Source organism: Heterocephalus glaber, unplaced genomic scaffold (genome assembly GCF_053883595.1).
Source record: "Heterocephalus glaber isolate CG9 unplaced genomic scaffold, H.glaber_assembly_v1.0 deba00000943, whole genome shotgun sequence".
Classification (NCBI taxonomy): Eukaryota; Metazoa; Chordata; class Mammalia; order Rodentia; family Bathyergidae; genus Heterocephalus; species Heterocephalus glaber.
The window spans coordinates 1,752,400-1,776,171 of record NW_028258175.1 but is presented as its reverse complement, the minus strand read 5'-3'; the positions used below and the strand labels follow the sequence as shown (position 1 = coordinate 1,776,171).

General features: G+C 53.8%; 2 protein-coding genes and 1 long non-coding RNA gene across 7 annotated transcripts in view; 1 reads left to right on the top strand and 2 right to left on the bottom strand.

Moving 5' to 3' along the window:
- Positions 1–1,125: 1,125 nt before the first annotated feature.
- On the top strand, positions 1,126–22,506 carry Bola2b (bolA family member 2B). Of its 4 annotated transcripts, XR_015450429.1 has the most exons (5): positions 1,126–1,351; positions 1,439–1,536; positions 15,023–16,324; positions 17,790–17,913; positions 21,815–22,506. XR_015450429.1 is itself a non-coding variant. In XM_004856071.4 (3 exons), exons 1-3 carry the CDS (start codon positions 1,289–1,291, stop codon positions 1,872–1,874), a joined length of 261 nt encoding a protein of 86 aa, XP_004856128.1. In that variant the 5' UTR covers positions 1,150–1,288; the 3' UTR covers positions 1,875–2,372. The 4 variants fall into 4 exon arrangements, 1 of the variants encoding a protein (XP_004856128.1); XR_015450431.1 differs by lacking the exon at positions 17,790–17,913 and having other exon boundaries at positions 15,023–16,037; XR_015450430.1 differs by lacking the exon at positions 17,790–17,913.
- Coro1a (coronin 1A) lies at positions 3,716–8,695 on the bottom strand. Its single transcript, XM_004856069.4, has 11 exons — positions 8,613–8,695; positions 7,233–7,431; positions 6,079–6,201; positions 5,868–5,997; positions 5,601–5,785; positions 5,326–5,445; positions 4,993–5,097; positions 4,735–4,880; positions 4,569–4,626; positions 4,251–4,466; positions 3,716–3,928 (listed from the first exon to the last, which is right to left on the bottom strand). Exons 2-11 carry the CDS (start codon positions 7,428–7,430, stop codon positions 3,824–3,826), a joined length of 1,386 nt encoding a protein of 461 aa, XP_004856126.2. The 5' UTR covers position 7,431; positions 8,613–8,695; the 3' UTR covers positions 3,716–3,823.
- LOC147828632 (uncharacterized) overlaps positions 19,133–23,772 on the bottom strand; it is a 31,438-nt gene continuing 26,798 nt past the window's right edge. For both annotated transcript variants that reach the window (XR_015450434.1, XR_015450433.1), the window contains exons 2-3: positions 21,171–21,280; positions 19,133–21,014 (exon numbers count right to left, since the gene is read on the bottom strand). This is a non-coding gene — a long non-coding RNA (uncharacterized LOC147828632). The remainder of the gene's footprint in view (positions 21,015–21,170; positions 21,281–23,772) is intronic.

The following is a 23,772-nucleotide window of genomic DNA, read 5'->3' as shown; positions in this document are numbered from 1 at the left end:
ACTGTGATAAAAACAGTATGGTACTGGGCCTGGGATTTAGCTCAGTGGTTTTGCCACCTGCTGTGCAAGCGCAAGGACCCGAGTTCAATCCCTGGTACCAAAAAAAAAAAAACAAAACCCAGTATGGTACTGGCAAATCCCCACCCCGAGGATCAATGGAACAGAATAGAAGATACAGAAATAGCTCCAAACACACTCAGCCACCTCATCCTTAATAAAGGGGGCAAACACCTTCACTGGAAGAAAGCCTCTTCAATAAATGTTGCTGGACAAAGCTGGCTTTCTACATGCCAATACTAAACTAGATCATGTCTCTCACCATGCACTAAACTAAAATCAAAATGAATCAAAGACCTAACTATTAAAACAGAAACACTAAATCTACTGGAAGAGAGAATAGGCGGAACTCTTGAAGACAGAGCTGGAGGCAAAGACTTTATGAACAAAACCCTGATTACACAGGAACTAGCACAAAGAATCAACAACTGGGACCTCATCTTTTTAAAAAGCTTTTACACAGCAAGAGAAACCACCAACAGTTCCCAGTTAAAGAGTGATCAGGCCCTTCTTCTGCCTTGTGTCAGGAAACAGATTGAAAATTGATTTTGCTATATACAATATCCTTGGACAGAGCCTCCTCGGGATCCCTCCTGGAAATCAGGAGCTGTTCTTATTTCCAAAGAGTCTCCTGACCGCCTTTGCTTCGCGCCTTCACTCCTTAATGTTGCGAGACAACGAGCTCAGCACAGACGGCAACAGCAGAGCAGGTGGACGCTGAAGAAGCGCCCGGGCCTCGCCGCCCCCGACGGGCCCAACGGGACTTTATGGGTTATGGCCCTGAGCTGGAGGTTGATTTCTGTGACCTCAGACCCCGGGGATGTCTGGATTGCTAGGGAAGCAAGACGCTCCTTTCGGGAAAAGCGCTCCGGGGCGATTGCTAGGCATCTTGGAGGCCTCAGAAACGCAGGTTTCCTGCAACCTCTCCTGGAGGAACGCAGCGGGTAAACCCTGACACAGAACCCAGAGGGCTGGGCGCTGAAGCCCCAACCAATCATCGTTCGCTCCCACAGAGTCCTTCCTCTCTCCGACTCTGATTGGCTAACGCTGCGCGGAAACCCCTGACTTTGGGAAAGCCCTACTGGTGTGAGGGCGGAAGTGCCTCACAGAGGCCTTAGTGAGGGTGGAAGGAGGTTCCATAGCGGAAGTGGCTCCAGCCAAGAGGGAAACTAGAGTGCCGGTTCGGAGGTGGATTCTGCCCCGCTGGGCTGCTGCCTTTCGGGTTGTCGCCATGGAACTCAGCGCCACTTCCCTGCGGGATAAGCTGCAGCGGGACCTGGAGGCGGACCACGTGGTGAGCGGAGCCCTCTGGATTCACCGGAGCTGGGGAAAGGGCTCCTGTGGGTGAGTACCGCATGGTCTCCATTCTTTTGCCCGGTAGGAGGTGGAGGACACGACTCTGAACCGTTGTGCGGCGAGCTTCCGAGTCCTCGTGGTGTCGGCTAAATTCGAGGGGAAGCCACTGCTTCAGAGACACCGGTGAGCCCCGAAACATCCGAGAGCACACCCCGGCCACTCCCTTGCCTCCTCCATCCCAACTCCCTCACCCCTTTAAGGGGCCCTGCGCCCCCAATCTCCTCCTCATCTCCACGTGCTCCCACATCCTGGAGACAGACTACCGCTTCAGAGACACCTCCAGCCTTTTGGGTCACCCTAGCTTTGGCCACTGGGACCCCGGCCTCGGTCTGCCATTTCCCAACCCCATCTTTTGCCTCAGGCTGGTGAATGAGTGCCTAGCAGAAGAGCTCCCGCACATCCACGCCTTTGAGCAGAAAACCCTGACCCCAGAGCAGTGGGCCCGTGAGCGGCAGAAGTGAGGGATGGAGGCCTGCACAGCCGTTAAATTAAGTACCAGGGCCAGCTTTTGTGTCAGTGTGTTGTGTGTGGGAGTCGCGCTGAGGCTGACTCTAGGGCTTGGCTTCTCGCTGTTTTGTCTCAGTCCTTTGTTTTACCTTGAACAAGTTTGTCTTCCTCCTCTGGGCTGTGTGTCTCTGCTTATAAAATGAAAGTTCTGTCCCTAAGTCCTTTCCAGGGCCTGCCTATTAAACCTCTCTGTGGACCCCTCAGCCTGTGCTTCCATTACCCACCCAATCCCCAGAGAGCTGGGCTTCCTGCTCTCTGCCAGCCTTCAAGATACAGAGATGAAGCAGGGTGAGGTGGCGCACAACTGCAATCCCAGCACTCCAGAGGCTGAAGCAGAAGGATTGGGAGTTCAAGCCCGCCCTGGGCTACATAGAGTGGCCCTATCTTAAAGGGAAAAAAATTGTACTGATGAGGATTAGAGCTGGAAAGTAAAGCTGACCTGAGCCACAAAATTGGGTCAGGTGAGAAGTCTATCAGTCTTAACCAAGGGTCATTAGGTGGTAGGACTGTGAGACCCAGGAGGGGCACCAAGTGACCAGGCTGAGGCCAGGACTCTTGGAGAATAAGAAATGAGACGATTCAGCCATCTAGCCCACTCTGTTCCCCTGTGTTTTCAAGGGGAGTTCTTCAGCCCCTGAATTACCCACACCCCACTGCTCTGTCTCTGTTCCCATCAGAGAGAGAATGACCGGGTCGAGCTGGGAGTCGTGGGGGGGGTCACTGGTTAACTTCGGGGTCCGAGATCATTTCTTGGGCGTTTGTAGTTCCTTTGAACTAGCAGAACCTGTGGCTGAGTCTGATCAGGAGGACCCAGGAGAGATGAGAGGAGGACCATCACTCCTTAAGAAGCCCAGTCCACACCCCTGATGGGGTCCACCACTCATTCACCAGCTGGGACAGGAACCTGCCCCCATTGGGTAGTTGATCACTAGGAGAGAAGTCCCACTCACATGGCTTGTGTGGCAGGCAGGGACATGTTCACATCCACCCTGTGCACTCTGGCAGGCCAAAGAGGAGCAGCCAGGAATGGGGCCTCTGGTGGTGCCTGCTGGTGTGAGCAAGCCCTGCTGTGGCCAAGACATCTGTTCCCACGGTCTGTTGTGCCAGCCCGGGCGTTACCCAGTAAGCTGGGCATCAAAACAGCCCCACACCCCAGCTTGAGAGGGTCTGATGGATGTGGTCTAGCCAGGTCCGCTGCGCACAGAGGCCAAGCCCAGGCAGAACCCACAGGAAGGCCCCCGAGAGGCAGCGGCAGCACATTAGGGGGACACTGAATAAGACGGAGGTGACTCGTCCTGGCTCAGGATCGGCCCCTCAGCCAGCCGGTCTCCTGCTCTGTGCCTGTCTCTTCTGTAAACCAGGGTTAGGCTGCTGCATTGGCTCTAAGCTTTTTCCTTGCACTTGTTTTTCCTTTGGGCCTGTGATATGAAAGATGATTAGGGTGTGAGTGCCTGTTGGTTCCTTCACCCGAAAGCAGCATGGCCAGGGCAGCTGCATGCAACCTGATGTTTTGGTTGACTGGGATAAATGATGTTTGGGGTAAAACTGGAAGTTTTTGAGGCTCAATCAGGGTCCTAAATAGGTCAGACCTGCTGGTCCTGAGGAGCTAGGAATGGAGAGCAAGCTTATATCCCACATTAGCATGGGTGGTCCTGCCCTGATTCCCACTCCTGTGATGTAGGACACAGGGGTGACCACCAGTCCTGATAGCTTTAGTCCCATCAGGGCCAACAAAGGGAGCTCAAAGCCAGGTCAGTTCAGCAGGCCCAGGTGAACATCATCAGGGTCTGAGAGGTATCAGAAAATAAAGCCATTTTATTATTATTGCCTTTTCTTATCTGCCATGCCGCCCTGACTTGAGTGGGTGTGAGTGGCTGGCCCCAGCTGAAAGCCATGGCATTATCTATTTGGCCTCAAGCGCCTCCTCCAGCCTGTCCAAGCGCTTCTGTAGCTCCTGGACTGTGGCTTGCAGCTTCCTCATCTCCTCCTCCATCCGGGACATGGCGTCCTGGGGGACCCAGCATTGCATTTGGCCCAAGGCTCCTCTTTCCCTGGCATCTGCTCAGTCCCTCCTGAGAGACCAAGAGCCCTAGGCTTTGGACCCTTCTGTCTCAAATGCTGCCCAATGAGCTGCAGGCCTGTAAGCCTGGAGCCTGTTTTCTGAGGACTCTGGATCACCCACTCCTGGCCCCCAAGAGACCCCTGACATTGTGAGTTTGGGCTGCCCCAAATGTCATTCTCCTTCCACTGGGGCACTGAGTGCATCCATGCTGGCTCTGCCCTTCCCCATTGTCCCGTCCTAGTTCCCCAGGTCCCCACCCGCCTCTCACCACGCTCGGGGTGCCACCAGCTTCTGGTGCTGCCTTCCTGCGAGAGCTCTCCAGGCCCCGGTTGACTCGCAGCTCCCGGCTCTTTGGGGGTACATAGCCGTCCTTGAGGGAGATGAGGAGAGGCCCGGCATCCCGGCCGCCCATCCACTCCTCAGCCGTGAGGGCAGGGTCGGGGCCTGCTGTGGGCGGGTACAGGTCCTCCTGGAACAGGTCCGACTGGGGAGGCCAAGGCAGTGGGGTGAGTGGTAGTGTCCCACACCACCCTGCATGCCCTCAAGGTCACCGCCTGGCTGACCCAGGCAGGGCGTGGGGCATCACCTTTCTAGGCACTGTCATGGCAATGGGCTCACACTTCCGCTCATGTAGCTTGTAGAATCTGTGGAAACAGGAAGGTGAGCAGTGCCCGAAGCATGGTTGGGCAGGTACTGATTGTCAGCATGGGGTCAGTGCTGCCCTAGAAGCCTGCTGGGTCAGGGTCAATCACCTGGCAATCTCACACTTGTTCACTTCCAGGCCACGTTTGGGCATGTAGCCCATGCCACGCTGGGACTCCTTGGAACTGAACATGGAGAGATAGTGCAGGAACGGGGCCTCAGAGGTGATCTCAAAGTACCGGATAGAGCTGTCACCCTGCAGGTGGTTCATGCAAAGGGAAGGTCAGCACCGGCAGAGGCCTCCAGCCCTGGTCCTCTTCAGGCCCCTCCTGGCCACCTCCCTGCCCCCAGCACCCTTGATCACCCACCTTGCCGCAGAGGTAGACAATATTGGTGTCAGGGTCAAAGAAAGGCAGCAGGACTCCGCTGCTCGTGTCCAGCTCCTGCAGGGACAGAGGCTCCTCCAGGTGCTTCTGCAGACAGGTGGGAGGTAGCAATGGGCTGGGCCACGTCAGCCCGAGGGCCCATGGCCCTCACTGACTAGTGACTGGGAGAGGGCCCTCCCTCACCAACCAGTGGACATCTTCATCTCATGGGTAAACTGAGGCTCAGGGCCGCCCAGCCAGGCAAGAGGCAGGACAGGGACTCAACCTCCAGCTTGACTCTTCCCAGGGCCCTCTGCGTCCTGTCTCGGCACTCACTGTGTCCCACAGCGCCACCTGCCGCTCACTCATTCGGCTGAAGCCTGTGGTCAGGATCTTTCCTTCCGATACAAACACGGCATGCACTGGCCGGGTCCCCTCATGGGGACGACTCTTCTCCTGCAAGAAGAGGGTGGGGTTAGGTAGGGCACCCATACGTATCCCGAGGGACCAGGCCACAGCTGGGGAAGGGGGGCAGCATGCAGAGTTCTGGTGGATGGTGGGCCCGGGGGACCGCGTGGCAAGCCCCAGGATCGGGGTTCACGGCAACTCACAGCCATGATTGTGCCTTTTCGGGGCTCGATGATGCGCACATGCTTGTCGCGGCAGGAAGTGCAGATAAGGCCACCATCGCGGCTCCAGTCCACGCTGTAGATGGTGTCTGGGTGCACGTCCGGGCCCAGTGTCAGCATGGCTGTCCCGGTGCTCACATCCCACACCAGGATCACGCTGTCACACCCTGCAAGTCGCCCGGTGTCAGAGCCGTGGGCTCCTGTCCCCGTTTACGCCCGCCCCCAGCACCCCTGGCCCCTTTCCGTCACCTGCACTGAGCAGTACATTCTGGGCCGTGGGGTGCCAGGCCACAATGCCAACGCGCTTAGTGTGGCCCTCCAAGGTGACGATGGGCTCCCTCAGAGGCACCACCAGACCCCCGTCAGGGATCTCCCACACCTGCAGGGAAGGAGGGAGTGAGTCCTTGGGGCTCCAGATCCACCTGGGGACCCCCAGCCCCTGAGGGCCCCCAGCACTCACCATGACCGTGCAGTCCTCAGAGCCACTGGCAATGACGTTGTCATTGTGTGGGCACCAGCTGATGTCCAGCACGGGGGCCGTGTGGCCACAGACCATAGGCACATTTTTGTCCACTCGTCCAGTCTAGAGGGCAAAGTGGGGCCTTTGGCAGAGGGGCTTTGGCCCTCCAAACCCAGTCCACAGGAGGCAGGCTCTGGGGTGCCAGGGAGGCAGGCCAGGGCCTGGGATGGGGAGGTTTGTTCTCTGTCCTGGGCCCAGGGGGCCTGGCCATGAGTAGCACAGAATGGGGCCTGACAGGATCATCATGTGAGGCCCTGGCCAAGATCCTGCCTGTCTCTGCCTCAGTCTTCCATGTGCTCTGAAGGCCAGCACCCTACCCCTCCCCAGTTCCCCTGAATGAGGCCTCCAGGGGTCCGGCAGGTCAAACCCTGCACCCACACAGGTGGAGGGCCAAGGTCCTCTGGGGAAGAAGTGTACGAGTGAGTGAGGGATTCGCCCTTCGAGTGGAGAGGGCAGGGAGGTCCGTCTGACCACCCCAGGCAGGAGCAGGGGTTTGGAAATGGCCCCTCCTGGGGCCGCTGCCGCTTCCGCAGGGCTTCCTGTGTGAAGAGCGTGCAGGGCAAAGGCCTGCTGTCACCCCAACAACCACTTCCTCTTCTCTTTGCTTCCATCGGCCCTTTTAAGGTAACAACTTAGGGCCTGGCTCCCCTTCCTGTCTCAACCCCCAAAGGGCACACGAGTGTGGGGGCCAGCTGCTCAGAGGGAGGGGAGGCTGTTGGATCACCCCACCTGTGAGCTGGGGACCCACCGCTAGCTGGGTCCACAAGAGCTCCGCCTGGTTCCTCAGACGGGCCCAGCCCCGGACTCCCCGGCCCTAGCCAGACCCCTCCTGGAGAGCCCCAGGCTGAGCCGTGGGAGGCCTACCCCTGGTCTGCAGGCTTCTTTGTCCCTCACGTTGCCCTCTGAGCATCCATAGAGCTCTGCACATGGGAGCAGGAGGGCACAGAAGGTATATTGGCCTGGTGCAATTGTACAGATAACAAAGCTGAGGCATGAGGAGGCTTGGTGACAGTCGCCTGTGCAGGAAGCCACAGAGCCACTGGATGGCAGAGGCCCCCCAGGACAAGCTGCTGGCCCTCAGGCCTCAGGCTCACCTTGCTCAGGGGCAGCACCAGGAAGGCCCCACCCCCACTGGCCTCGCAGATCAGGGCCACGAACTTGGGGTTGACAGCACAGAAGCCACTGTCCCAGGTGGTCTGTGAGACACGAACGTCCTCGTAGCACTGATCCGCCTTGGCTGGCTGTCCAAACACGTGGCGGAACTTGCTGGAGCGGACCACCTGCCGGCTCATCCTGGGGGCACACAGGACGCTCAGTCCTTAAGTCACAGCTGACCCCACAAGTCCCTCCTACCCTCACGCCACTCCTCAGTCTGGCCTTTAGGGCCCAGCATCATGTCTGGGGTGCCCTTCCATTACTCCCCCCATGCACCTTCCTCCCAGCTCCTCCTCATTCCTGCCTCGCCTATCTGCTCCACCGCAGGCCACTCTGAGCCCCTTTCACTCCTGCACCCTCGGCCCCTAGAACTGAACCTGGAATCCAGCACCTAGGACACGTTTGTTGACTGACTGGCTGTTGGATGCAAAACAATCCCTTGCCAGTGGTTCAGCATAGGCACAGATGGCCCGGGGGTGGATTTTCCCCTGCTATCAGCGTCCAGGGCCCACACCCCTCGCCCACACAGGAGCTTCCTGGGGTGGGGCAGGGTTGGCCCTCCCTGTTCTCCTGCAGACCCAGTGACGGGTGGGCCCGCCAGGGAGGGGATGGGGTGGGATGGCTGCCCCAGTAGGGTTCTGCGCATCAGAATCGGCGAGGCTCAGGTCCCCGAACTTCCTCCCACTCTGCCTCCTGCCCCTGCTCGGAGAAAGCAGGTCCCCTAATAAGCTCCTTCTCCACCCGCACTGGAGCTGCACGCAGGGAAGGAGCAGCCCACGCAGACTCCTCAGGTCCGGCTGGGACCCTTTCCCCCACCGATGCTGGGCAGAGCGCAAGGGAAGCCGGAGGGGCCGCCTCTGCTTCCGGGGCCCCTGGGTGCCGACGCCTCCCCGCCCAGCCAGCCCCATTCGCCGTGTCCAGGTCTGGCCCCTCTTCCTGCGTGCTCCAGGGTCTGCCCGCCAGCAGCAGGTGGGGAGCAGGTGCAAGGCCCCGGGCTCCCAGGTCTGCCTGTCAGCCCCAGGTGAGCAGCGGGAGGGAAGCCCCCTCGCCCCAGGTACCGGCCCGGAAGCCGGGGAAAGGGGAACTTGGCCTTTTCTTGCTTGGCTCTCAGCCTCTTCCTGTCTCCGGGCTCGGGCGGCTGCTCCCGCGTCCCCACCCGGCCCGCGCTGCCCAGCTCCGTCTCGGCCGCACCCGGCCCCGCGCTCCGCACGCCCCCCCCCACCCGGGTGGGCTCCGCTCGGCGAGGCAACCCGGCCCACGGGCGGCCCCACAGGCGGTGGCGGCCGCGGGCCTCGCTCCCGGCCCGGGCCCGGCCCTACCTGCGGCGGAGGAGGCGCGAGCGGCGGCGGCGCGAGGCTGCTGTCAAGACAATGAATGGGAAGCGCCGAGCGCCGCCTCCGGGGACAGCGCCCCTTCGGGCGGGCGGAGCCTGGGGCGCCCCGCCCCGACGGCGCAGGTGCCGCCCCGCGGCCCGGAGGGTCCTCCACCGCGTCCGCCGGCGCACACCAGAGCCCTCGGAGCGTCGGCCCCAGCCTCTCAGCCTCGGTTTCCCCCGGGCTACGCGGTGGGGGTGATTACCTCCAACTGCCTCCCGGGGCCGGCGCCCCTCATCCCAGAGCCCTGGGGCTTGCTGGCCGAGTGCGTGAGCGTTACCGAGCCCGGGGCTGGCCTGGGAGGGTCCGCGGGGCCGAGGCCCGGCCGGGTGAAGAGGCTCACGGAACAGCTCTGTCTGCCACCGGCCGGCTGTGGTCGGGCAGCAGGCCCAACCTCTCCGAGCCTGTTTCCTCATCCATGAACGGGACAGGTAGCATCCGCCTTGCCCGCCTCGCAGTGATGAGGCTCACTGGAGACAAGGTGTGGCGTGTTAGTTGTCCCTGAGCACCTGTGACTGGCGGGCGGGGCCTGGGACGAGGTCCCCCCACGAAGCCAGAGGAACCCACCCGGCGGGGCTCTGAACCCTACAAATACACCCGCTCTCTTCGCCCTCCCACACCCCAGGCAACAGTCTTAGCTCCATCTTCAGAGGGGGCAGCGGCACACACTGCCTTCAGCCCTGCAGGGCCTCAAACCCACTGAGAGGACCTGAACACAGTGCCCAGAACCAGTGAGCCTGGGGCAGGGTGCTGGGCAGATGCCGCTGCCATCAGAGGCCTGCGGCTGGGGAGGGGCGCAGGCCGGAGGCCAGGGCTGGGAGCCCAGGGGAGCAGGTGTCCGGAGCCCAGGGGGAGGGTTAGCCCCACTCCTCGGGAGAACAGGCCAGCGCCTCCGCTAGAGCGTGGGAAGGTTCTCTGCCTCTCCTGCTGCTGCCAGCCGGGCCTCATGTATGTATGTGTGTGTGTGTATGTGTGTGTGTTGAACTAAATTTCCAGCCTTTTAAAAAAAATTTTTGAAACAGTGTCTTGCTGTGTAGCCCAGACTGGCCTTGAACGCATGGTGACCCTTCTGCCTCAGCTTCCCAAGTCCCGGGATTACAGGGGTGCACCACCACACCTGGCACTCCTGGCCCTTTTAAAATTTATTCATTTGTTTGTATGTTTGTTGAGATGGGGTCTTGCCATATAGTTCAGCTGGTCTGAACTCACTGTGTAACCCAGGCTGGGCTCCAATGTGTAGCAACCCTCCTGCCTCAGCCTCCTGAGTGCTGAGGTGACAGGCACCACCATGCCCATCATCTCACCATCACCTCTTTATTCATGGCAGCACCTGGATTTTCCTTCGGGGAGTCCACCTTTCCTCCCAGGCAATGTGGGAGGTTTAGGGAGGGACCAGGGTAGGCACGTGGCCCAAGCTTCCCCAGTCAAACCAGCCCTTTGCACTGGCTCAGGGAAGGACCCTTGGTTCAGGTCCGTGTGGTCATCTTGAAGCTGCTGGGAGAACCAAGCCCTCTTTCCACCGGGTTGGGAAGCTGTAAGGATGTCTGCACAGCTCTAGCAGCGCCCATGCTGTCACCATGTGGACAAAGCTGGCCAGTGTGAGCCTAGGCACAGAAAGGCTGAGGCAGGTGCAGACGGATACATAGTGGACATCCTTCGAGTATCTGGCTCGACCTTCTTACACAAGGGAGCAAGTTCCTTTTCCCCATAAGCCAATGAGATTGTATTAGGTTTCTGGCTCTTGCAACTGGAAAGGCCCTGATACGTCTTACCTGGAGGGAGCAAGACCAGAACACCTCCCGGGGAGCCAGGTACACATGGCAAAGATGGACCAAAATGTAGGGGCAGAGCCACACTTGCAGCAAGGCTCCCACCACTTTCTCCGGGGTTCGCCCTCAGGAGGAGTGGAGCACTGTGGTCAGGAGCCCTGGAGAACGCCAGCTTCCAAGTCCCTGCTCTACCCCAGCCTGGAGGCCACGAATCAGTGTGGTGGATGTGAAATGCCAGGCGCACGTGGGAGGCTGCTCCCTCGCGCCAGCTGTCCTCGGGAAGCCACTCCCACTTGCAGTTTCTCCCGTTTGGTTGGCAGATGGCAGAGTACTCCAGCTACCCAGGAAGGAGACTGTTATTTTCCATTCCCTTCCTCATCCGCCTGCCCAGCTTTTGTGCCAGGCAGAGTGCTGGGCCGGGAACCCAGAGGTGAGGGAGACACAACCCTGCCACGGACAGCACCAGGCCGAGGTCAGTGCTGGCAACCCAGACGGGGCCAGCAGCAGCCGGAGACCTAATTCCAGGCCTTTCACTGGTGCTTCTGCTGGGGGACTCGGAACATAGACGTCGGTTTGTTCCCCGGTTTCAGCTGCGCGCATGCGCGCGCACACGTTCCCCCAGGCCCTTCCAGTCAGTCCCTAACCTCAGATCTAGGCAACCATCGCTCTGTTTTCTGTCACTATAAATTAATTTAACATGTTCTACAATGTTCTGTACAAAGGAAATCATTAGTATGGGTCTGGTTTTCTTCACCAAGCATGTGTTTGTTTCTTCTATTTTTTCTTTGTTCTTTTTCACTGAGCATGTTTTGAGATTCACTGATGTTATATGTCAGATAAGGATCTTTATTTTACCCAACCACAAAACTATTATGTAATGCATGATTACACCTAAAATATCTAGCAATAATTTCCTATTTTCATCCAATAGGTTATATTCAAAGTACATGATTGCCAGTAAGAGAAAGAACCTACCAGTCTTCTTTGGGGGGGGGGGGGGAAATGGGGGATTAAACCCAGAGCCCTAGGCCTCTTCTTATTTTTTATTTTGAGACTGAGTCTCACTATGTTATACTCAGGCTGGCCTGGAACTTGGATTTCTCCTGCCTCAGCCTCCCCAAGTGCTGGGATTACAGGTATGCATCACCACCACACCTGGCTTGCCAGTCTTAATATCACAAAAAGTAGGACAACCAAATATCATGTACCTCCTGCTATGACTTCATAAGTATTCAGCATCACCATAGTAGGACTCTTGCCAAAATAATAATAATCTTGAATCCAGTCAAACCTGTAAAATTAATTATTACTTAATAGGAAATAAGAGAGATAGAAGAACAAATTAAATAACACCTTGAGGAAATGGCTACCTGAATCTAGAATGCAGAAAATTCTTATAGGTTGAATGATTTGGTTTCAACAAATAAATGTCACTAAAGGAGAATAAAGGGAAAATATATCAAGTCTTGACAAGCATGTCAACCACCTGTGATGTGGGGACTTTCTTTGGATACTCAAACAAATGAGCTGCCGGGCCAGGGATTTAGCTTAGTGGTTTTGCCGCCTGCTGCACAAGCGCAAGGACCCAAGTTTGATCCCAGGTACCAAAAAAAAGAGCTGTAAAAGGAGAATTTAAAACTAGGTTTTTATAAGAGTCCTAACTGCTCCAAGCAGCCTAGTGTCCAAGCACTGCACCAAGTGCCTTTATAAGCAAACCTTCCCTCATTAGCTGGGTGGAATCCCAGCCCTGGAGAGGCTGAGGCAGGAGTGTGAGTTCAAGTCCAGCCTGGGCCACATGGCAAGACTCTGTCTCAAAAAACCTAAATAAATAAATTTCCTATCATTGAAAAGTCTCCAGAGCCCCATGTGATATTTGCTTGTCCCCCTTTTATGGATAAAAAAATCCAAGCTCAGAGGTCATTGGCCCAAGGTCACACAAACTAGGATTCACAATCTAAGTCTCTTTGACTCTGAAACCCATGAGTCATGGGGCCTCTTGCAGGCCAGGCATGCAGAGGGGATGGCAGCTGGGGGGGCACGGGATGAAGTGGGCGAGACCCTCGAAGGTGGCAGTGGGTGATGGGTGGGGTTGCATTTAAACTGGGTCTTTTTTTTTTGAGACAGAGTGTGACTGTGTTGCCCAGGCTGGTCTGGGACATGCAGTCCTCCCACCTCAGCCTCCTGAGTAGCAGGGCTTATAGGTGTGTGCTGCCAAACCCAACTCCTTAGACTGCGCTTCCTAGAGTTTACCCAGGAGAAAAGGGAGGGGAGAGAGAGGGAAGCCATCCCAATAAAAGCAGAACAGTAGCAGTGATGACACCTTAGGAGAAGGTGAGCTCGACCCCGGGGCTGGGGACAGTGGCTTGGGAGGTTGCAGAGGCCACAGAGCCAGAAGGTGGGCAGAGGCAGGTCAGGAGGGACTCAACCAGGGCCCCTGTTGGCAGGGACAAGGCCTCACCAGCCTCTAAGCACAGGGTGTGCAAGTGGCCAAAAAACAAAAACCAGGGCCAGGAATGTAGCTCAGTGGTGCAGCGCCTGCCTGGCAAGCGTGAGGCTCTGAGTTCCATTCCTGGTACCGGAAAAAAGAAAAAAACCAAAACAAAAAGGAGTAGGGATTGAAGCCAGGGCCTTTGCCTTGAGCTCCAGCCGCAGTACCACACACATACATGCATAAAAAGTCAAACTGAATGCCGAGTCTCGTGCTAGCTCCGCCTCCCGCTCTCACTTGGCTGTCCTGGCCTGTTTCCGCGGCCTGCACTCTCACTGCTCCACACAGCCTCGCCCTCCGCAGGGCCCCGGCCCCCGTCACGTCTGACCTCCCTGGCCGGCCCAGCCCTCCTGAGTGCTCCTCCCGCTGTCCCCTGCTCTGCGCCTCTCTCCCCTCCTGCCAGGTCCCACCCAAGCTCCTCCCTGGGACGCTGCCCCGTCCGCACCCCAGCTTCCCCTGCTGTCCAGCCTGCCGTGACCCCCGCTTCCTGTGCTCTGGGGCTAACCTGCTGTCCCTCGGGGGCTCACGGAGCAGGAAGTCCTGACCTCCAGTCTCCCTTCCTCGCCATCGCCCAGGCTGCCGCTGAGTGGAGGCGCCTGTACCACTGCGCGCTGCCTCACCTTCCTCCCATGAAGCGGCGTTGTTGCTGTTTTGAAACAGTCTCCCTGCATGATCCAGGCCGGCCTTGAATTGGGACCATCCTGCCTCGGCCTCCCCAGTGCCGGGCCGCTGACGGATCTTCTGTAATGTTGCTTTCCTAAAGGCAAATCTGAGCACAATCCGCCTCCCGTGAAGGCTCTCCCAGCTCCTCACCCCTGGAGGAAACAGTCCGAGGTGCTCGGAGTGGACCTTCAGCCTTGGTGGACCCCACTGCGCCACCCTCTCCCCAAGCCCGATCCACTCTCCTTCCCTGCCTCCGGGAATGGTCTGGGCACCCGTTATGGAGAACAAACCATCCCAGACCTTTGTAAGGGAAGACAGACGACGGCCATTTCATGGTCTCTCATTATCCTAGATTTTGAGAGGGAGGGAACAGAAGCTGCAGGTGCCTTGGAAGGCCAAGCGCCGCTGCCACAGGGCCAGAACTCCGGACAAGCCCGGCCCCTTGGGACCTGGGGATCGCTAAGCCCACAGCCTCCTGGGACTTTCTGAAGAGGGCCAGGCAGGTTCCTGCTGCCATGCAGAAATGCCAAACCTGGTTTTTTTGAGGGCTTGGGGGATTGAGACAGGGTGTCATTATGTAGCCCAGGCTGGCCTCAAACTAGCAGCGATCCTCCTGCCTCAGCCTCCCGAGTGCTGGGATAACAGGCGTGCGCCAACCTACCTGGCTAAACCTGGTTTTGTGAGTTGGTAACAGATTTTTTTAATTCGAAAGCCCCAGATAGCTCAATGTTGGCGGTGTTGGTTCTAATTTTGAAACTGCTAAAAATGTTATGTGACCACAACTAAGTATATCTTTGGTTTGGATTGTTTTTTCTTGCTAATTTTTTTAAAGACAGGTTCTCATTATGTTTCCCACCCTAACCTTGGATTCCTGGGCTCAAGAGATCCTCCTGCTTCAGCTTCCTCAATGGTTGTGATTACAGGCATGCTGCACTGCACCTAGTGCCAATTATTTTTGACTCTGTTCTTTCCTGTGGCATGGGCCTGAAACTTCTTGCTCCTGTTTGCCACTAACCTTTCATGTTCCCTACTTATCCTTTGACTCAGGTCAAGACCTCCCTCCCTGGGAAGCCTCCCTGGAACCGCTACACGCGCACGCATGCACAAACGCATCCCACTCCTCAAGTGCTTTCTGCTCTGGTTTGGCTGTGGCTTGTGCCTGAAGGGCTCAGGCTGGGAGCTGGGTCCTCTGTGTGGTGTGAAGACGCTGGGCCTTTGGAAGCTGAAAGACTGGGGAGGCCTTGGCCTCTGCTCTCCCAGGGCTCAGGCTGGTTCTAGAAGGAGGGCTGTCATCAAGAGCGAGCCCTGGGCCAAGGCTGGCTGAGCATGGTCCTGGGTTCACATTCAGCGCCACCACCCCAAAAAGAACAACCTGGCCTCTGCCGCCCCCCCCTTCCTGTGACCCCACGTCTACGCATGCTCTCTCTCTCCCACAGGAACCAGGAACACAGCCACGGAGTGCCACAGCAGCCAGTCCCCTGCTGTGTGGCCTTCCCATCTCAGACTATGGGCTCAATAAACCTCTTTTCTTTACCAATTATGGAGCTTCGGGTATTTTGTTACAGCAATGGAAAACTGGCTGTCGTTCCTTTCTCCCCAGTGTTAGTGGCCTCTGGTGCATCCCTTGCCATTGCAATTGGGTAGTCATTGTGGATGTGTCCTCCATCAAACTGAGTTTGTTGTGTTTTTTCTTTTTGGTACTGGGGATCGAACTCAGATCCTTGTGCTTGCAAAGCAGGCAGCGGAACCACTGAGCTAAATCCCCAGCCCAGACTGAGTTTTATTTGCCCAGCACCGGGCTCAAAATATGGCTGGATCTCAATTAACATCAGTCTACTTTCTTTCCAGCACTGGTAAGCAACTGAGCTACATCCCAGCTCTTTTTATTTTATTTTGATACAGGGACTTGCTATGTTGCCCAGGCTGGAATTGAACTTGCAATCCTCCTGCTTCACCCTCCCAAGTAGCTTGCATTATAGACGTGGATTGCCTTCTCTAGTTGCATTGTTCTCTTGATTTCTTTTTCTGGACTGTCCATTGTGAGTATATGGAAATACCATTGATTTTTGTATATTGACCTTGTATCCTGCCACTTTGCTATTCTCATTAATTCTTGTTTATTGTGGCAAAACACATAGCATGAGGCCCACCCTTTTAACCAGTGCCTCAGTCTTCAGTACAGTGTGGGTAACTGTCAGAGCAGCGCTGCTCAGTGTCTCTGGAATGCTTTCTTCTTGTGCAATTGAAACTATAGCAACTGAACAGCGGCTCCACATGTCCTCCTCCCCCGACCCACTCTCATTCCCTCTTCCCACAAGTGCGACTGCCACACTCCTCACGCAAGTCAGTCACGCTGAATCTCCTGCGTGGCCGAGTTTGTCTTCAAGGTTCATTCATGTTGTGGCCTGAGACCAGGCCACGTTGTGTGGCTGCTGAATAACAGACCATGGAGTGAGTTTGCTGCATTTTCTCTACTCATTGGTCTGTCAGTGGGCATTTAGACATTTCTACATTTTGGCTACTATGAGTACTGCTAACATGAACATGGGAATACAAATATCTTCTTGAGAGTTGGACTTCAACGCTTCTGAATAAATGCCATAAAGTGGGATGGCTGCATCATCTGGTGGTTCTGTTTTGGGGGAGGGTATTTTGAGACGGTTTCACTATGTAGTTCAGGCTGGCCTGGAACTCACACTGATCCTCCTGCCTCAGCCTCCTGAGTGCTGGATTTACAGGTAAGCACCACCATGCCCAGCCTGGTGGTTCTATTTTTAACTTTTTTTGTTTGTTCTTTTTTTTGAGGGGGGGGGAGTACCGGGGATCGAACTCGGGTCCTTGAGCTTGTGAGGCAGCCGGTGGAACCCCTGAGCTACATCCCCAGCCCTGTTTGTTCATTTTTTGGAGACATGGTCTAGCCCAGGATGGCCTCAAACTCACAGGAATCCTCCTGCCTCAGCCTCCCAAGTGCTGGGATAACAGGCATCACCACCATACCAGCATGTCTATTGTTAACTTTCTGAGGAAATACCATACTATTTTTCAAATCATTTGCACCTTTTCATATTTCCACCCTCAAAACATAAATTTTACAATTTCTTCACATTCTTGCAGCACTTACATTTTCTGGTTTTGTTTGCTTGTATTTAGAATGTCCGTTGCAACAGATGTAGGGTAATACATGATTGTAGTTTTGATTTGCTCCTCCTTAATGATTAGAGATACAGTTCTAATTTTCTAGTGGATCCCTGGGGTTTTCTGTATATATGATTGTGTCATCTGCACAAAGGGGTAGTTTTACTTATTCTTTTCCAATCTACATGGGGTTTTTTTCTTTTTCTTTTTCTTAAAACAGCCTCACTATTTAGTTCAGGCTGCCCTTGAACTTACTAGCTACAATCCTCCTGCCTCAGCCTCCCTAGTGCTGGGATTATAGGCATGGGCCACCACACCCAGTGCTTTTTTTCTTTTTGTGGTGTTAGAGACTAAACTCAGGGGCTCCTGCATATGAGGCAAGTGCTGTACCACTGAGCTACACCCCCAGTCCCTAGAGGCCTTTTATTTCATTTCCTCCTTCAGTTTTCCTGGTTACAATCTCTCTCTAAAACAATGCATGATTGGGTAGACATTCTTTTTTTTTTTTTGGTACCAGGTATGGAACTCGGGTCCTTGCCCTTTTGCAGCAGGCGGTGAAACCACTGAGCTAAATCCCCGGCCCCTGGGTAGACATTCCTGTCTTTTTTTTTTTTTGGTACCGGGGATGGAATGATATTCTTTATCTTTGAGGAATTTTCATTATTGAATATGACGTTAGCTGTGGGTTTTTCAGAGATATCCTTTATTAGGTACAGGTACAGGAAGGTGCTATTTCGGGTTTGTTGCTTGCTGTTGTTGTCCTAGGGATTGAACCAGGGCCTTCACATGAGCTCAGCCCCAGACCTTTCCTATTTTCTGGTTTTCACATTGAGAGAGGGTGTTGCTATGGTTCTCAGCTGCCCAGGCTGGGCTGGAGCTTGTGATCCTCCTGCCTCAGCCTCCCAGGTGCTGGATTTCAAGCGTGCACCACCACGCCCCGGCTTGCTGCCTTTCTCTTTGTTCTTTACAAAGTGATGTTGGATTTTGTCAAAGGCTTTTCCTGCATTTATCGAGATGGGGGTATGATTTTTCTGTATTCTAATAATGTGTACATTCATTTATTTTCAGTGTTAAACTGACTTTGCACTCCTGGGATACAACCCACTTGACCACTGCGAGCTGTCCTCTCATGTGTTGCTGGATTCTGTTTGCTATTAATGGTTGGAGGGTTTTGCTGCTGTATTCATGAGAGGTATTGATCTATAGTTTTCTTTCTCATGGTATTTTTGGTTTTGTTGTCAGGGTTACATTTGCCTCATGGAAAGGATCGGGAAATGTAGCTTCTTCTATTTCTGGGGCCTTTGTGTGGGACTGGTATTAAATCTTCTGTAAATGTTTGTTCAGATTCACCAGCTAAGCCGTCTCTCTGGTCCTGGGCTTTTCTTTGTAGGAAGTTTTTAATTGTCAATTCCATAATTTCTTTACTTGTAGTGGGTCTATTTCAACTTTTTTCAGGAGGTACAGGGGACCAAACCCAGGGACTTCACACCGAGCTACATCCCCATCCTGTTCATTGTATTTATTTATTTACTTTTACCTAGTTAATAAAATCACGCAAGGCTGCCCAGGCTGGGCTTGGAGTTGTGGTCCTCCTGCACCAGCCTTCCACAGTGCTAGGGTTATGGGACTATGTCACCACACCTGGCTCAGGTTTTCTTTTCTTTTTTCTCTGATTTTTGGCACTACTGGGGATCAAACCCAGAGACTTGCACATGGCAGATGAGCACCCTACACTGCACTGTATCTTCAGCCCTTGTATTATATCTTATTTTATCTTGAGACAGGGACTCAGTTGCCCACACTGACCTCGAACTAGTGATCCTCCTGCCTCAGCCTCTCAAATCACTAGAATTACAAGTGTGTGCCACCACACCCAGGTCGGATTTTCTATTTCTTTTTGAAGTTTGGTAGGTTTTTTTCCCCCCTAAGATTGTATTCATTTCCTCTAAATTAATTTATTGGCATACAGTTGTTCATCATATTCCTTTCTAATCTTTGTTACTTCTGTAAGGTTGGTAGCAATGGTGAGCATCTTGTTCGCCAAGGACTGTGAAATAGCTGGGTGAGGTACAACATTCTGTAATCCCAGCTACTCGAGAAACGGAGGCAAAAGGATTGCAAGTTCAAAGCCAGCTCAGACTCGTACTGAGATATGTACTATCTCAGAATAAAATATTTCTTCCCCTTTTTTTCACCACAGTGCTGGGGATTGAACCCAGAACTTCGCACATGCTAGGCGAGTGTGGGACCACTGAGCTACACCCCCAGCTTCAAAATAAAGTTGAAGAGGGCCGGGGATTTAGCTCAGTGGTCAAGCACTTTCCTAGCACATGTGAGGGCCTGGGTCCAATCACCAGTACAATAAATTTATGAAATGTATTTTAAGAATTATGAGAAATCATGCTGGCTGGTGTAGGAGTTTAATGATACTTCGTTAATTTTACTTGTCATCATTTCAGTGGAAACCAATTTACAGTGAAACAGGGTAATTCTTCAGATTGATGGCTACTGACAAAATCTGCATGGGGCCTGGCACACCAAGCAGAGGGCACAGAATGGAGGCAACACTGTGCATTCTTGGGTTTTGATTCTAAATGGTTCTCTTGAAGCAACCAGTGATCTGGCTTATCTCATTGACAGAATGGATGAAGACAGATAACTTTGTTTTCTCGAGTGGAGAGTAGAATACACAAACCTAGACACCAATAGTTCTAGCCTGTTAAAGGCAACATGTTCTCTAAAATAAAACCACAGGGCCAGGTGTGGTGGCACACTCCTGCCATCCCAGCACTTGTAAGGCTGAGGCAGGAGGACTGCTGCGAGTTCCAGGCCAGCCTGAGTTACAAAGTGAGACCCTGTCTCAAAAACCCAAAACAAACAAAACAAAACAAGCCACCATGAAAAAAATAAATAAATAAATAAATAAATAAATAAAAATTTAAAAAAACAAGCCACCATGAACTAGAAAATGAAAAAAAAGACTTATGAGACTTCCTGTTTAAAATTTCTGTTTGTTCCTTCAAACTGTAAAAAGCTAGTACAGCTTTTTGTTTTTGAGACAGCTGATACGATTTTCTATCTCCCTTCTGCAGAATTTTTTTTTAAAGCTTAAATTAAAAAAAAAAAAAAAGCCTCTGACTGTTCCTAGGCCTAAATATAGCCTGGAGCTTTGCTAGTATTTCACAGCCACAACTCAGCAGTTTCAGATTGGTCTGGCCAGCATTCCTAGACCTGGTTTTCTCTTGAAGTCTCTGTTCCAAAGACTAAGAAAGCAGTGCCTCTGCCAGACCAGCCCTGGCCAGGAGCAGCACTCAGGCAAATGTCCCTGACCCACCCCTTGGGGGGGGGCACCGCACCTGTCAGGGTCAGGGGTCTTCCACAAATGCCAGAGGGTGCTTCTGTTTTTTATTGTTTAGCCACAGCATACCAAAGGATGGCTAGTCTTGGTACTGGGGATCGAACTCGGGACCTTGCTCTTTCGAGGTAGGCAGCAGCACCACGGAACTATATCCCCAGCCCAAGAATGACTTCTTAAAATGTTTACCTCATTAAGAATTTTATTTTAGGACTGGGGATTTAGCTCAGCGGTTCTGGCACCTGCCGCGCAAGCGCAAAGTCCCAAGTTCAATCTCTGGTACCAAAAAAAAAAAAAAGAATTTTATTTTAGGCCAGGTATGATGGTGCACTCCTATAATCCCAGCACTTAGGAGGCTGAGGCTGGAGGCCTGCTGCAAATTCAAGGCCAACCTGGGCTACACAGTGAGTTCAAGGCCAATTTAAACTGCATGACGAGGACCTGTCTCAAAAAAAAAATTATTTCAGGATCATACAAGCAGGACACAGTGGCATGAGCTTGTCGTCCCACTAGGGGCTGAGTTGGGAGGGTCGGGGCTCCCTCAAGTCGCCCTCCTGATGTAGCCAGGCCAGACTGGTGTCTCTTCTGCACACCTGGTTTGTGGCCTGGACGTTGTGTCCCCAGGATGAACGTGGTGAAGTCTGAAGCCTCCACGTAAGGTTAGGAGATGGCCCGTGGGGTGACGAAGGTTACATGAGGTCATGGAGGTGGGGCCCTGTTGGGTTCGTGCCCTGCTGAAAACACACCAGAGTGCATTTTCTCTCTCCACCTCTCTCCTGTCCCCAACCCCCACCACAAGGGAGGGTACAGCAAGAATGCATCTGTCTTCAGGTCACCAGTCAGGCCTGGGGGCACACGCCTGTAATCCCAGCATTTGGGAGGCTGAGGCAGGAGGATCACCACAAGTTCAAGGCCAGCCTGGATGACATAGTGAGACTCTGGGGAGGGAGAGAGAGAGAGAGAAAACGTGACAATTGTGACACTCTGATCTTCGAAACCATGAGAAATCAACGTCTGTTTAGCCACCTATAGTATTGTGTTATAGCAGCCTGAGCAGACTAAGAAACATCCTCACCCGGGTTGGTGGCACACACCTGTGATCCCAGTACTCAAGAGGCTGAGGCAGGAGGATTGCTGAGTTCACCTGGGCTACATATTGAGTTCAAGTCCAGCCTGAACTGCACTGCATGCATCTCAAGAAACCCTGTAAGAAACAAAAAAACAAACAACAACAAAAAAGAATATCCTAAATGTGAGTATTTCCCAGAGCAGCAAAGAAGGTCCTGAGCAACAGCAGCATTAAAGGGAAGCCAACCTAGGCCTGGGCTGAAGCTCGGTGGTGCGGCACCTGCCTAGCACCCTCCAGCCTTGGTTCCATCCCACCTGGTGTGAGGAGTGGGAGAGAGAGGGGAATGCACCGACTGCAGCTAGGATGGGACAGCTTCAAGGCGTGATGGAAAACCCTAAACCAGACTGGTCGGTCGCACAACTTCATAAATTTAGTAAAAACAAAAATCATCGAATTGTACATGTAAAATGGGTGCATATTAATTATACCTTAACAAAACTGTCTTTTATTTATTTATTTATTGGTACTGGGGATCGAACTCGGGTCCTTTCGCTTTCGAGGCAGGTGTTGGAACCACTGAGCTAAATCCCCGGCCCACAAAACTGTCTTTTAAAAAATCAGACACAGGGTAGGGGACCCCTGTACTCCTTCAGTGTTCTTTTTTCACAGGGATTAGAGGCCTCCGCCTCACACCACCCGAGCCCTCTGGTCGAGGCCGCCTGCATGCTGAGGTGAGATCACCACCACTCCAGGAAGTGCACCCCCAGTCCCTGGTGCCTGTCCCTGTCCTCCTGCAATGAAGGTGATGGAATGTCAGCAGAAGGCTTTAAAGCAGAGCTTCATAGCTGGAAGAGGGAGCCACAGGCAGGCGACATCCGAGGCCCCACTTGCATGGCCACCTGAGCCCAGAGGCTGTGCACGAAGCCAGGACCGAGGCTCTGGGAGCCGAGCTTCGAGTGGCCTCTTGCTCCCCGCAGCAGGGAAGTGGGGCACCGGCCAGACTGCAAGGCGCTGGTTCTGCCACCACCAGAAGCAGCACATCCTTCCCGGAGCCTCCCACTGGGGTCCAGCCACTGATGCTGTGATTTCACCTCGGGAACCCTGGGTCAAAGCGTCCAGTTGAGCCAAGCTGGATTTCTGAATGACAGAGAGTGAGATGATACATTTGTGTTGTCTTTGTATTTGTAATCACTTGTAGGGTTGGGGTTAGGACAGTGCAGAGCACAAACCTGGCACTCATGAGACCCTGGGTCCAATCCCTAGTGCCAGGGAAAAAAAATCTTTATATTTGTAATAACTTGTTAAGGCAACAAAAGAAAACCAACACAATACCTAAACTATAAATCTGATGTCAGATTCCACTTCAAACCTTCTCATGACTTTTTTGGTTTTGGTTTTGGTTTTTTAAGATAGTAAACTTACTCTATAGCCCAGGTTGGCCCTGAACTCACAGCCACCCTCCTGCCTCAGCCTCCTGTGTGCTAGAATTATAGGTGTGCACCCCTTCTAATGACTTTTCATGGCCTGAAACCAAATAGAGTTTAAACTCCTTAGTGTGGCAGACACAACCTTGTATGACTCAATCCCTAACTATTTTGAGACCTGCTGCCTGGGCCTCCCCCCCTGCCCTTAGTAGGTCTTTCTCGATCTCTGGGACTACACTCAGGCATCACCCCCAGGAAGCCTCTCCTGCTAAGTCCTCCTCAGTGCCCAGAGCCCTCACTTCACACCGGTGCACAGCACTGTTACAGTGCAGTATGCCACGACAATGACAGCGTGCACAGTGACACCGCGAAAGCATTACAAAGAACCACTGGCGTGTGTGTACACACGCATGTGTGTGTTTGTGTGTTCTCCTCTCAGGCTGTAGCTTCCTTGAGGACAGGATTGATTCTTAATCGTCGTTTCTTCCCCACTACCCTAAACACAGTGGATGCTTAAAAAGAAAGAAATGTCCCTTACTGTCCCACTTGGAGAAAGTGTTCGGTAACTGATAAGGGGCTCCTTCATCTGCAAGGTCAGGGCCTGAAGGCTGTGCGCATGCGCACTCCCTGCTAAGGAGGACAGGGCTGAGCAGACGCACATGCACGCGTGCACACATACACACCCACACACACATGCGCGCGTTTATATCTCCGTGGAGCTGGGCCCCAGGTGAGCCCTCGAGCTCTAAACCAAGCTCCTCGCTTCCAACAACAAGCATCTTACAGAGCACAAGGCTGACACGGGAGGCAGAAAGAGCTCAGCCTTGAGGATCCCTGCGTCTGCACCCAGGGGCCACCCAAGTCCACACTGCCCCTGGCGGCTCCCTTGGGTGTGTCCGAGGTGAGGAGGTTGCTGACCTGTGACCGCCTGCTCTCGTGCCTGGATCCAAATCTTCCCAACTAATTCCACCTAATGACCACGGCCTCACTGGCTTTTCCTCTTCCCCTGACTCGACTTAAGGACACCTTCTTAGCGGGTGCACAGACACTCATCCCTCCAGGGGGCTTTCTCTGCGGGAAAAGTGCATCCCATTTACCTTCACCATTTCCTTAGGACTCAACAATTATGAAATGCTACTGTAACACCTTTCTTTTCAGCACCGCAGATTGAATTTATGGCCTTCGCCCTGAGCTACATCTCAG

Coding starts and splice junctions, on each gene's coding strand:
- Bola2b (XM_004856071.4), top strand. CDS start 1,289: ATGGAACTCAGCGCCACTTCCCTGCGGGATAAGCTGCAGCGGGACCTG. Junction 1,352..1,438: donor ACCTGGAGGCGGACCACGTG/GTGAGCGGAGCC, acceptor TTTGCCCGGTAG/GAGGTGGAGGACACGACTCT. Junction 1,537..1,774: donor CCACTGCTTCAGAGACACCG/GTGAGCCCCGAA, acceptor CTTTTGCCTCAG/GCTGGTGAATGAGTGCCTAG.
- Coro1a (XM_004856069.4), bottom strand. CDS start 7,430: ATGAGCCGGCAGGTGGTCCGCTCCAGCAAGTTCCGCCACGTGTTTGGA. Junction 5,998..6,078: donor CTGAGGACTGCACGGTCATG/GTGAGTGCTGGG, acceptor CCTTCCCTGCAG/GTGTGGGAGATCCCTGACGG. Junction 5,098..5,325: donor AGGTGGCGCTGTGGGACACA/GTGAGTGCCGAG, acceptor ACCTGTCTGCAG/AAGCACCTGGAGGAGCCTCT.